Below are 12,732 nucleotides of genomic sequence, written 5' to 3' on the forward strand. Positions count from 1 at the left end.
GGAACGAATGCAAAAAATGTTTCGACCGAACTGAACCTTCCTTTCAAAAATTAATTTTTTATTTAATGTAATTCAATTTAAAGACTTTATAATTATCTTAAAATATTATTCATATTTGATAAAAAAGGATTAGAATATCATTATTATATAGTGCAAATTAATTATGGATAGTATTTTTATTTGATGGAATATGAATGTATTCTTTTAATAAAAAACAATCGAACTCCTATAACATCTTTGAATACTATATAATATAATTATCATTTATAAATGATTGTTGTAAATTTCATCGATTAATAGATATTTAACACAAATTATTTTAAATGTTATCATGAATTCTATTAATATTGAATATATTTGAATATCAAATTCCAGGGGCGTCGTTAGCCTTCACAATCTCAGGGGCTCAACTAAAAAATATTTTATGGGGGGCTTCGACCCCCCCCCCCTTCATACCCTTCATTTTGCTCGATTTTGCCCGGCCTTTGGCCAGGTTTTATATTAGTATATTATACTTTTTTTAAATTTGCTAACTCTAAACAATTATTCTGAATTTCATATATTGTCATTTATTATATTTTGCATATAAAAAAAATATAAATAATTAAAACATACAAAACATTTTTAAAAATAATCTTTTTTAATGCAAAATCTATTTATCAGTATAAAATATTTTAGATTGCTGATATAAAAAAAAATTGCATCTAAAGAATTACAAGTGATAAAAAAGATTTTTTAATTCATATATATAACTCAATTGATAATGACTTTTAAAAACCCCATAATAAAATAATATAATTCTTAGCAACTTACAATGACAAAAGGTTATCAAACTAATATAACTCTCTGTTACCATTTTAGACAATGTTTTATAGAATGGACTAATAAGGAAAAATTTATATGTCTAAAACAAATCAACAATTTTTGAAGAAGAGAGTATAAACGACCAATCCAAATCATAAACTATATGGTGGTTAGAGCTTCCTGACATGATGGAAGCTAGATAAATAATCGAGAAAATTATTGTGAGATATTAAAGTCTAAAAGATTATCTTCCATTTTAAATGATATATAAATGACTACACAGTTGGCCATTATTGTTTATCTAAAATATGCAATCATATGCTCACAGCCGTTGTGGTAATAATCTTAAATTACATAGCAACACAAATAATAGATGCTGGTTAATTCGTAGTAATAGCCATGACACTCACGATGTAAGCCTGGAGTTATTTACACGGCAATGCCATATTAGAAATGAAACATTTTTTAACTATAAAATAAGGACCAGAATTATATTATGAAACAATTAAGATTTTATATATTGTCGCACCACCTTGGTATATTATATCTTAAAATAATATAAAAATTTAATTAATAACAAATTATATACTATTTTTTAAAATAAGATATCTATTTATAAAATAATTATAATATACGATCTTCTTTTATTTTGCTATTGAATATTAGATATTAAATATGAAATAATCGCTGGAAAAAATTTAATATTATTTATTTTAAATATTTTTTTTTGAATTATGAATAAATTCTCCCGCTTTTTGGAAGTAATTAATGAAGTATAAAAATATATAGAAAACACATTGATTTGTATGGAAGTATATAATATCAAAGTGGATGAAAATCTGATTTACCCGTTTCCCCATAAATGCAATGTTTGAATTTGATAGCATCCACAAAATTGGAGAACAAATAGGAGGATGAGGTTGTTACAGATAGTGTAGTTAAACGGCTCATTTTGAGCCGATTTTTAAAGATGGCTAACTCAATATTTTAGCCAGAAAAATTTTGCCTAAGCCTTGAGATTTCGGTTATATATGTCTAGACCTTTGTTCCTTCTATGAGAAAAATCTTCAGGCTTGCGTATTATTTTTCTGGACAAAATATTGAGTTAGCCGTTTTTAAGGCTCAAAACTAATGTTTAACAACACTAGTTACAGAATAGACAACTATACGTAATGAACTATATATTTAATCTTAAAATAACGAGTTTGATTTGTATAATTTAGCAAAAATTTTACGTTACTTAATTTAATAATTTATATACAATTATTTAAATTATTTTTTTTAAATTTACTATTGATGGTTTTACTTTTTATTTAAAGATCTCACTTGAGATTGATGGAAACGACAAGAAAAAAATTTTACCAAAGCTATCAAGATGAGATAGAGTATTAATAATTCCAGCAACTAGTGCTTCTGAAAGAGTATTTAGCATGGTTTTTTGAAACAAAGAAGAATTGAATCCAGAAAATGTGGATTCATATCATCGCATTATAATTATATAGCAATAAATATTAATTTTATATTTTTATGCAAATATTTTATTTGATCAAATAAATTCCTTATCCGTAATTTAAATTGAATATTTTTTTTCTAAATTATAAAACTTTTTTCTAGGGATGTAATGCTGAACTGAGTCATTTTTCTTATTGGATGCTTATTAAAATTGAAAGAATGGGAATATTAAAATTTTATATGAGCGAGCGTATGTTAATATATTGAACCATGGGCGGGTGGGCTTGTGAGTTAAAAATCCAATCATTACAGACCTCGAATCACCATTCTATAATTTTTTTAATTTATAGGATGATTAACACTCATGGTTAGTGTTGTTAAAAGGCTCGATTTTTAAAAACGGCTAACTCAATATTTTAGCAAAAAAAATATTGTCTAAGCCTCGAGATTTCGTTAATAGATGTTCAAACCTTTGTGCCACTTATGAACAAAATCTTAAGGCTTGCATAATATTTTTCCTAATAAAATATTGAGTTAGCCGTTTTTAAAAATCGGCTCAAAATGAGCCGTTTGAAGAAGAAGAAAAGAAGGTAGGGTCGTGGATTATGGAGTTAAAATACACTGAATTAAATTGAAATCTTAATATTTTAGACTTATTAAATTATAGTAAAAAAAATATTAAGTAATATAAATGCCTATAGAAGTAAAAAAACCGGTAAAGGGGTTATATTTAATATAATTCCTGGAACATATAATTATAAAAAAATAGCAGAGGCTAATTGCTACAATTACAGATAAGGCCTCCAATTTAGTCATTTCATTTACTGAATAAGGTTTATGTAAAATAATCTTGGCATTCGAGTAAGCGGGGTGTGTGGGCCTCCACAGAAGCTAAAAAAATTTCAAATGCCGACCAAAAGAATTTTTAAATATAATTGTTATATGTTTATTAATTTATATATTATAATCATTCCTGTTTCTTATCTCATATGTATTTCAAATTACATTTATTTATCATATTCTAATAATTTATTCTATAGATTAAAAATTTCCATTGGCATTATATTTATCTACCATTATAAAATTTCCCACCAATTCATTTAAACTTTTTCACCACAAAGCTAAAGTAAAAACATTAGAAAATTAATATTTAGGATTTAAAATTTATTTAAATAATGGATATAATAATTTTTTCTTTTTACCAGTTCTATGAGATTCAAAATCCTTCAAAATCCAAGTTACCTTGAAAAAGTATAACGGATCCCATGCAATGAATGGAGATTTCACTTGACTTCAGGCCTTTTAAAAGAAATGCCTAACGGCTATATGCACACTCTGCTACTCATTCAACTTGGCAATTTCTGATTCATGTTCTCTTTCATTGATATAAATGACTTAGGAAAATTTTTTAAATTCTTTTAAAAAAAAACATCAAAGGAAAAAACAAATTTATTTTGTTCAAAGATCTTCTATGAGCATACTCAAAATATTTTCACAAATAAATTTTCACATTTTTGATCTTCAAAAGGGCAAGGATCTTTGAAGATTTTTGAATTTTGAGCAAATGATAAACTGTGTTCTTGAATAACTCACTTAGAATTTTTTTAGTTATACCCGAGGAATTTTTTTTTCCTCTGAAGAATATAATGAAGAATTTTCGACATCATCACGCCCATATTTTAAGAACTTATGGATTGGGTCTGATACTTTCAAAATATATTAAAATAAGCCATAAATGTAATAGTACATTATCAAACGATAACGCTATTAGATTTAACCATGAATAATCAAGTAAATGAAGATTACTTTATTTTAGTAAAACAGATATTTATGAGTTTAAATACAAAAAACATTGAGCAAGATGTTTTGGATGGTAATAAAAATCGTAGAAACATTTAAATAATATCCTTCCGTTAAGGACTATTTTCAAGGCTATTTAGTTTTGGCACAAGATGTACTACGAATGGCAACTTAATGATAAATTATTAGAAAAATTGATAATTTGATTTAATAAACAGCTGTTCCGATCCAACTATCTGGGGTTTCTCGCATCTCAACGACAGCCTTTTTTTTAAATTTTTTATATGCTATGATGTTAAAATAGCGTGCATGTTATTTTAAATTGAAGATAGTTTCTACATTTAAAAAAGAGATTAACAATTAATTTTAAAATGCTCTTTATTGTAAATTAATATTTCAACTCTATGAAAAAAATACTTGTCTGCCTTGCTTATTTTGTTATGAATGGACACTAAAATTAGTATTAAATTGATTATTAAAGGTCAATTGTCAGATTATTTGTTTTGAGGGCGAACCTTAGGAATCAGGACAAAGAAAAATAGGGAGAATACATATCAGGGTGATAAGAAATAATTTTCTCAATAATCCTACCTAATAAATTGGTGGATTGAAAAAGAGAGTTCTGATCGAAAATTTTAAACTTTTGAAACAAAAGATCAGGCTGCCTCAACTTGTGATCTGCATTAGGCCTATTTTTTTTTATTTGTCACGCCGACCCGAATTGTCTCCCAAGCCCGAATTTACTTAAATATATAAATTACAGTTTTTTTCCAATATAGTTGTATATTTTTTACACTGAACATAATCGAGTTTTTGATCCCTCTAGAAACAAATAAAAAATATTAACGCCTAACATTATAGACCAATTAATATATAAATGTCAAATTTATATACAATTTGCTTAATTATATTTTAATAATTGTTTTATTTTAATTTAAGATTTAAGAATAGTCTAAATAAATATAACATAAAAAAAATTGTAAAAAATTGACCGAACGGCATAATATAAAATATCATATTTTAAATAAATAAAATAAATATTGTGAAATAAAATTAAAATTTACTATAATAATTTTGATTTGGACAAATTAATATATTAAAAAAATGTACTTAAAATATAATAATAATTTCGATTCTTTTATGAATTTAGCAAAAATGGAAATCAAATTTTTCAATGATTTTTATAAAAATTCCAAATTCATATTATAAGAGAAAGAATAAATTGACTAGTTGATCTGAAATCTATTCAAAAGTTGTATTATTTTTTGCATACTGAATGAATTGCATGGGACAGATAATCAATATTTTTAGAATTAATCCCAGCTATTGATATTCGGCCATCGTTGGTCAAATATATCGAAAATTTCTTCTTCAAATTCTCCACCTATACAATTTAAAGAATATAAAATACATTATGTTAGTATAGCTTGCCCCAAGTGCCATACCGAGGAAAAAAATATTCAGACCTGGCTGGGCAAATTGTTCAAAATATTTGTACAGGCCGGGTCAAAATTTTGAAAATTTAAAGTTGTTAATTTAGTAAATTTATGTTGTTTTCCTCCATAAAAAATTATTATGGGTCAGGCTGGAGTACAAAAATATATTTTATGGGCAGAGTTATAAATATGGTGGGTTTGCCAAAAAATTTGATGGAAAATTACAACGGGCGATTCGGGCCCTACTATGTATATATATTAGTAATATGAATCGGGCTTAATTTTTCAAGCCTATCTCGTAATTTAAAAATTTTTTTGTCAGAACCAGCCTAATCTCAGACGATTTTATAATTTGTTCAAAATAGTCCGTCCCAAAATAAAAATTATTTGTCCGTCAAACCTGGCCTGAATCTATTAAAATATATAAATTAATTTTTTTTTAAATATAATTTTACAATTTTACACTGAACTTAATCGAGTATTTTAAATAAGCCAGACCACTAGGATATATTTTATAAGTTTGAAAATTTTAGGGTAAATAGAAAAATTAGTTAAAAAACAAGGTTCATAATTTATATGTTAATTAATATGAATCAAAAATTGTAAATTATCTAAGGTAATTTTTATTAATTAGTACTACAATCGAAGGGCTTACAAAAAACCAATTTATATAATAAAACTAAAATGGAGATAGTAAAACTAACCTCTTCAGGCGTAAGGCCAGAAAAACAAAACATGCCTATTTGTTTCTGTATATGACTCCAGTCTCTTTCTCCCGAGTGCTTCGAGAGGTTATCGACCAAAGTTTTCCTCATATTTATTATCCGTTGTGCCATGCCCTTTACTTCCACGAGCCTAACATTTTTTTTAAAAATAGAAAAAATTCATCAGAAAGTGTTAGGCAAATAGACCAATAATAAGGAAGGCACGTGATTTGATTCATTTTTTATTAATCAAATAGTGACATTTATGTTAATAAAATAATGAGTCACATGTCAATATCCCCTTATTTTAATAACATCATGACCTAGATTATCTCCTGTTTTTTAGAATTTTTTAATATTCAAATTTACATTTACCCCCCAGCCATAATTTTTTAAAATAATTATTTTGCATTTTTCTATATTCAATTATAGATTTTTTTAAATTGATTGTGAATTCCCCTTTTCGGACAGTAATGTAAAAGTAACAACGTTACATTTTTAAAATAACATTTATAACACTGAATTTAAATAGTTGTGCCGATATTAAATATAGGGTCAAGATAATGATGTCAAACAGCTCGATTAGCAGAGTTTAGCCAAAGGTAATCTTATGTAAACCTCCAAATTTCGATTTGATGTCCATTCCAACATATATGAGATAAATCTCCAGGTTTTTGTAATATTTGTAGTCTAAAATATAGGGTGCCATTTTTAAAAATCGAGCCACTTAACAACAGTGGTTAGGTGTCGATATTTGCCGTTTATAAAAATCTAGATATATCCATTGCTTTGATTATTTTATGATTGTATATTATATGATATAATATTTTTTTATTTTTAGAGAATAAATATCCTATTAATAATAAATGAATAAAAGAAAACGAAATTCAATTTATTTGCAATGTTTAAAAAAAATCGAATTATTTTAAAGGAAAAATATAGATGTTTATTTTTTTTTAAATGTTATTTGCAATTGCAACAAAAAAGGATTCAAAAATATATGAGTCAATTTCAGCAAAAAACACTGCTTGCAAGTGTTAAATGAGGTGAATTTACAATAATGTACTAATCACCTGAGCAACTTTTTTTGCCAATGATTATCAGTTAGAAAATATTGATTTTTTTGTGAAATTGGTTCAAAGATGGATGGTAAATATAAAATTAATTTAAATATTGGATCAGTATTAGATAAATTTTGTATGATCATCTGAAAATATCAGAATTGTGGAAATTTTGTGGATTGCCTTTGGCAGAGCCCTGAAAAACTATAGGAAATCGTGCAAAAATATTCACAAGATAAAATTGTGAGTTTTATAAAATCATTTTTAATAGCCACTCTTAATTCAATAATATTTAAAAATGTGTTTTTCTATATTTAACATTATTTTTGCAATTAAATGAAGCCTTAAAAATAGATTTTTAAAATATCAATTTTATTTTTTCAATACCAATGAGAATACAGATCAGGATTGGAAAGAATTTGTTCAACAATCCTAGCTCCATGAATTGGTGGATTAGAATACATAGGTCTGATCAAAATTTTTAATTGTGACATTATTCGAGAACTTTCTTCTTCATCTTTTGCAACAAATGATAAGGCACCAACTCTTTCACCTTTAAATAATAATATATATTTTAAATTATAAAACATATTGATCAATATTTTTTATTACCATATAATCCTATGTTTTTGGCATAAGATTGAGCTAATGCCATATTTGTAAAACCATTTTCCAAAAAAAATCTTACAGCATATGCATCTTTATTTATATCTCCAGTGGCAAAACCTTGATATGCCATGTCAAAAAATACAAATAAATCTCTATCCTTAATAGCTTCCAAGATTTCTTTCCATTCTTTTTCCTTAATTTATTATAAAATATAGAAGAAAATATATAAACATTGGGATCAACCCCGGTAGGATTATGAGCACAAGCATGAAGAAGAATGATAGATTTTTCAGGGATTTTCTAAATGATATAAATAAAAAAGTTACAAAAAGTATATAAAAGATTGTTACTGATATATCTTGAAGAACACCTTTTATATCTAATTGATTAGTCTTATAATCATAATATCTATAATATTTGATTTCATCAAAACCAGCATGTTTGAATATGTTAGGATGATTACTCCAAGTAGGTGATGGCATATATATTGCTTTATTTCCAGGATAAAACTTTTGCTAAAAAAATTTGTATAATACTTTTAAGATGCACTATTTTAAAAATTACCAAAAAAGCTGCCCCTAATCTTAATGCACCTGTACCTGACAAAGTTTGAACTGTTGTGATCTATATAAATTACAAATAAAACTAGAATAAATTACTTTATCATTCTTAAGATATGGGTTGTCTTCACCAAATGCTAATTTCGCAGATAATTTACAGAAATTAGGTATACCACTAATTGTGGTATACTCTTTATCCATATTATTAGCCAGCATCATTTTTTCGGCCTAATTTTATCACTTATATATTTTCATAAAATGAAATACTTTTTTAACAGTTTCCAAAACATATGGCTTCCCATTATCATCCCTATATGTACCAGCACCTAAATTAATTTTTTGTGAATTTGTATCCTTTTTATATGCTTCAGTAATTCCCAAAATGGCATCAGGCGGCCCCATTTCAACATTATGCCACAAAGAACTATAAATTCTTATTACATAGGTTACTGTTTATTTATATTACGTTTGTCGTAAAATTTTCATCGCCTTATAAGCCATATGGTTTATATGGTTAATATAATAAATATATAAAATAAGATGACACCTTCAATCACATTTGAAATCTGGGAATCATGATCAATTAATAACATGCAATCAATAATATGTTTCTATCTGAATATATATAGTTTTTATATTTATAACTTGCTAGTAACTGGCCAGGAATTTTAAATTTATAGGCTAAAAATTATACCTAAATAGGGGCATAATTTATATATTTTTGAAGTAGGGAAGGATTTAATTGGGGAATGGAAGGTTTCTCCCATAGTTTCCATAATTTCTTAATGAGATTGTGTCATATGTAGATCAAAAAATCATCCATTTTAGAATGTCAGCAGCTTAGTGAGTTGGAAACCTTGCTTGTGGTTCACATGTTATAAACAAGAAAGGAAAAGGCAATAAATATTATCCATCATTTTTTTATAATATTTATATTATAATTATAATTGAAAAAAATAAACAAATATTATTTTATTATTATTCCAAGTGGAATTTATTAATGTAGAATTTGAACATATGTTTTTTAATTTTTCCCACCACATCACAAAATAATTGATTTGCAAAAACAAAATTCTAAAGGGCTATATCAGGAAGTAAATGTTACTACTATTTATAATTTTTTTAATCTCTTATTTTAGCCATGGTATAGGAAAAGTGATTATCGAAAATTAAATGGATTTTCATATCCACTTGATCCTTGTCAGTTTGTTTTATGCTTTTATCTGGTTTTAATTATAGTATTTTATATTGGTACATTTTACCCTCTAATTCCTAGAGATATCAAATTTTTGCTTCAAACAGTAATCATTAATCTAGTTTTTATCATATTAATTTTTTTTAGTACACAATTATTATCATAATATCATTTGTAATAATAATATGTACAATAACATCTTATCCCACTAACCATCCCTTGTTAAAATATAGACCAGCTAAAGAGGAAATTATAATATTAGATGTTACCTTATATCCCCTGGTTATTGATAATGACTATTGTAATATATGTAATATACATGTGTAAGTTATTAAATTGATTCTTAGTTTGATATTTTTGTATAGTGATCTAGGCACTAAACACTGTAGAATATGTAACAAATGTGTACCAAAATGGGATCATCATTGCTATTACATTAATAATTGTGTGGCCAGAGATCAAAATTTTTTGTAATTTAATTATTTTAGATATATTATATGATTTATTACAATAGCCTTTATTTAATCTTGTTAATTATCACAATTATGATGTCTGTAACACTTATGGCATATGGCATTTATCTTTTAGTCATTTTTTATAAATTAAGCCTTGATGAAAGGAAAGGTATCAATAATTATATTTATTAAGCAAATAATTTTTTTTAACAATAGAATATGCAATTATTTTTGTTCAAGTGGACAATTATATGTACATTATATATGTAAATGTGATCATATTTATTAATTTTTGCATCCTACTGAAAGTATTTTCCAAGCTTTGTAGAGCTCTCTTTTATAAATAGTGTACTAAAAATTTAATTGATTTATACTAATGTTATTGTATATTTAATTTGTGAATATTTATTGCTGTATAATATATATTTCTATTTTTTTTTTAAAGTATATTATGTAATAAAAAAATAATATATTTGTATATTAATCCTATCACCCGACTAATTATTGAATTAAAAAAAATTTAACTTGTTTTAAAAAAACCTATGATAATACTCTTAAAACCTAAATTTTTATTATAAAAGAAACTTTATAACTGGATTAATTTATGAGGATATCTCATCAATAATTTGAATAATTAAAATAAACAATTTTTATCTATAAGCATACCTCACTTTCAAAAATCTGCCTTCAACCTTTACTTGATGGTAGTAACAATGTCTCTATACCAGTAATGGGGAAATAAACCCAAGAGAAAAATATCCATGATAAGTAATTCTGGGAATAACTTCCATTTAAATAAACAATGGGGAAAACCCTCAATAAAAAAATGAAATTTTTCACCAATCCAATATTTTCCAATATTACTTAAAAACCAATACGATATTTATATTGAATTTTATTTACCATCTATCATTGTATATATTTTCTATTTGAAAAAAAACAAACTAACTTTCACAAATGATTAAGTGTATTTTATTTTTTTTTTATTTTCCAAAAGTTAATGATTAAATTTAAAATATTTGCAATGTTTATAGATGAATGTAGTGTTGTTAAATTAAAGAGCTCCATTTAGCCGATTTAAAAAAAGGGCTTAGTCAATATTTTAACCAAAATATTATTACCAACCTTGAAATTTCGCCAATAGAAGTTCAACCTCTTTCCATCCGGGGGCTAAATCAATAAGCCTCAGTAATTTACTTTTGATCAAAATCTTGAGTTACGGTTTTTTTAAATTGGCTAAATCGAGGCTGAATGCGACTCGTTAGATATTTTAAAATGCTTTTCTTGTTCCGTAAATATAACAAAAAATAGGGTAAAATTTTTAACTATTATTTTAAACATTACAACATATAAATTGTATTTTAGTCTTTCATTAATTCATGATTATGAAATTATTTATAAAACAAAACAAATTATATGATTGTATATACAATCATAAAATAACCAAAAACGATATTAAAAAAAATCCTGTCCGATATTTTTTTGAAACGATAAATATAGGTGCCGATCCGATATTTAATATCGGCACAGCCTGTTATAGTTCATAAACATTCATTTAAAGGGCGTAACTAAAGTAAGAATCACCATAAATTATGCGCTAATTATAATTAAAAATTATAGAATTATGTTTTTCTTTTCAAGATGATGATAAAAATTTTAATTTTAAAAAGGACTTATAAATTAAAAAAATATCGAAAAAAAAACAATTTTAATTTTTGACTAAACTAAGAATCCTAGCTAATTATGCGCTATTTTTCAAAAATAAACATAGAATCATGTTTAGAAAATGTTAATATTGGTTTTTTTTAAAAATTGGTAGATTAATAAAATATCTAAAAAACACTTTTCTTGACTAAATTACAAATCCTTACTTTTCGCTATTTTTAAAAATAAACATAGAATCATGTTTAACTCTTCAATGTTATTCAGAAAAATTTAATATTCATTTTTAAAAAAATTTGCAAATTATTAAAACATCGAAAAAAACATTATTTTTGATTAAACTACGAATTAGAAGAGAGGTGGGTGCAGGAAGTGAAATTAAGCGTGACACGATGGGTCAGGGCGTGTTAAAAAATTTAAATTATTAGGCGAGACGGGTCTTCCCAAGAATTTTGTCGGGCGTGATTGGGCGTGAAAATGAATTAATTTTTTAAAATTGTTTTTTTCATGAATATAAATTTTCAATTTTATAATTATAATAAAAATTAAAAAAAATTGGTCATTTTATAAACAAATTATTTTTCTCCGTCTTATAAAATTTGAATAAATAATTGAAAGTCTTTAACCTCTCGTTTAACAATGGAAATTTGGTAATAAAATTTAATATATTTTAATTTATCTTTACTATATACCAGAGACCTTTGATTTTAACTTTTAAACTCAGTGTTTTGATAATAGTTTTATTTTGTAAACATTAAGACGTATCCATCATAGAAAAAAAAGACCTCACGTAATGCAGGACAGAAAAGATTGCTTAATATTTAAATAATGAGATTATAATTAGCATGAATAAATTTTTTTTTGAAGTATAATGTGAAGAAAAAAAGGAATCTGATTTTAAAAAATTATGAAATGGAAATTATGGATACATTTTGTTAGTGTTTTTAAAAAAAATAGATGAAAATTATGGATTATGTTTAATAAAAATGATGAA

General features: G+C 25.2%; 1 protein-coding gene and 1 long non-coding RNA gene across 3 annotated transcripts; one reads left to right on the plus strand and one right to left on the minus strand.

Moving 5' to 3' along the window:
• Positions 1–5,042: 5,042 nt before the first annotated feature.
• On the minus strand, positions 5,043–9,047 carry LOC135925258 (aspartate aminotransferase, mitochondrial-like). Its single transcript, XM_065460489.1, has 10 exons — positions 8,893–9,047; positions 8,694–8,850; positions 8,526–8,654; positions 8,431–8,490; positions 8,217–8,381; positions 8,098–8,166; positions 7,870–8,059; positions 7,645–7,810; positions 6,197–6,347; positions 5,043–5,440 (listed from the first exon to the last, which is right to left on the minus strand). The coding sequence occupies exons 1-10, from the start codon at positions 8,925–8,927 to the stop codon at positions 5,315–5,317; spliced, it is 1,248 nt and encodes a 415-aa protein (XP_065316561.1). The 5' UTR covers positions 8,928–9,047; the 3' UTR covers positions 5,043–5,314.
• On the plus strand, positions 8,222–10,383 carry LOC135925259 (uncharacterized). Of its 2 annotated transcripts, XR_010571594.1 has the most exons (7): positions 8,222–9,520; positions 9,566–9,652; positions 9,703–9,727; positions 9,769–9,944; positions 9,987–10,091; positions 10,136–10,245; positions 10,293–10,383. It is a non-coding gene; the product is annotated as an uncharacterized LOC135925259 (long non-coding RNA). The 2 variants fall into 2 exon arrangements; XR_010571593.1 differs by having other exon boundaries at positions 9,566–9,727.
• The last annotated feature ends 2,349 nt before the right edge of the window (positions 10,384–12,732 follow it).

Source organism: Gordionus sp. m RMFG-2023, chromosome 2, assembly GCF_954871325.1.
Source record: "Gordionus sp. m RMFG-2023 chromosome 2, tfGorSpeb1-WG-v2, whole genome shotgun sequence".
Classification (NCBI taxonomy): Eukaryota; Metazoa; Nematomorpha; class Gordioida; order Chordodea; family Parachordodidae; genus Gordionus; species Gordionus sp. m RMFG-2023.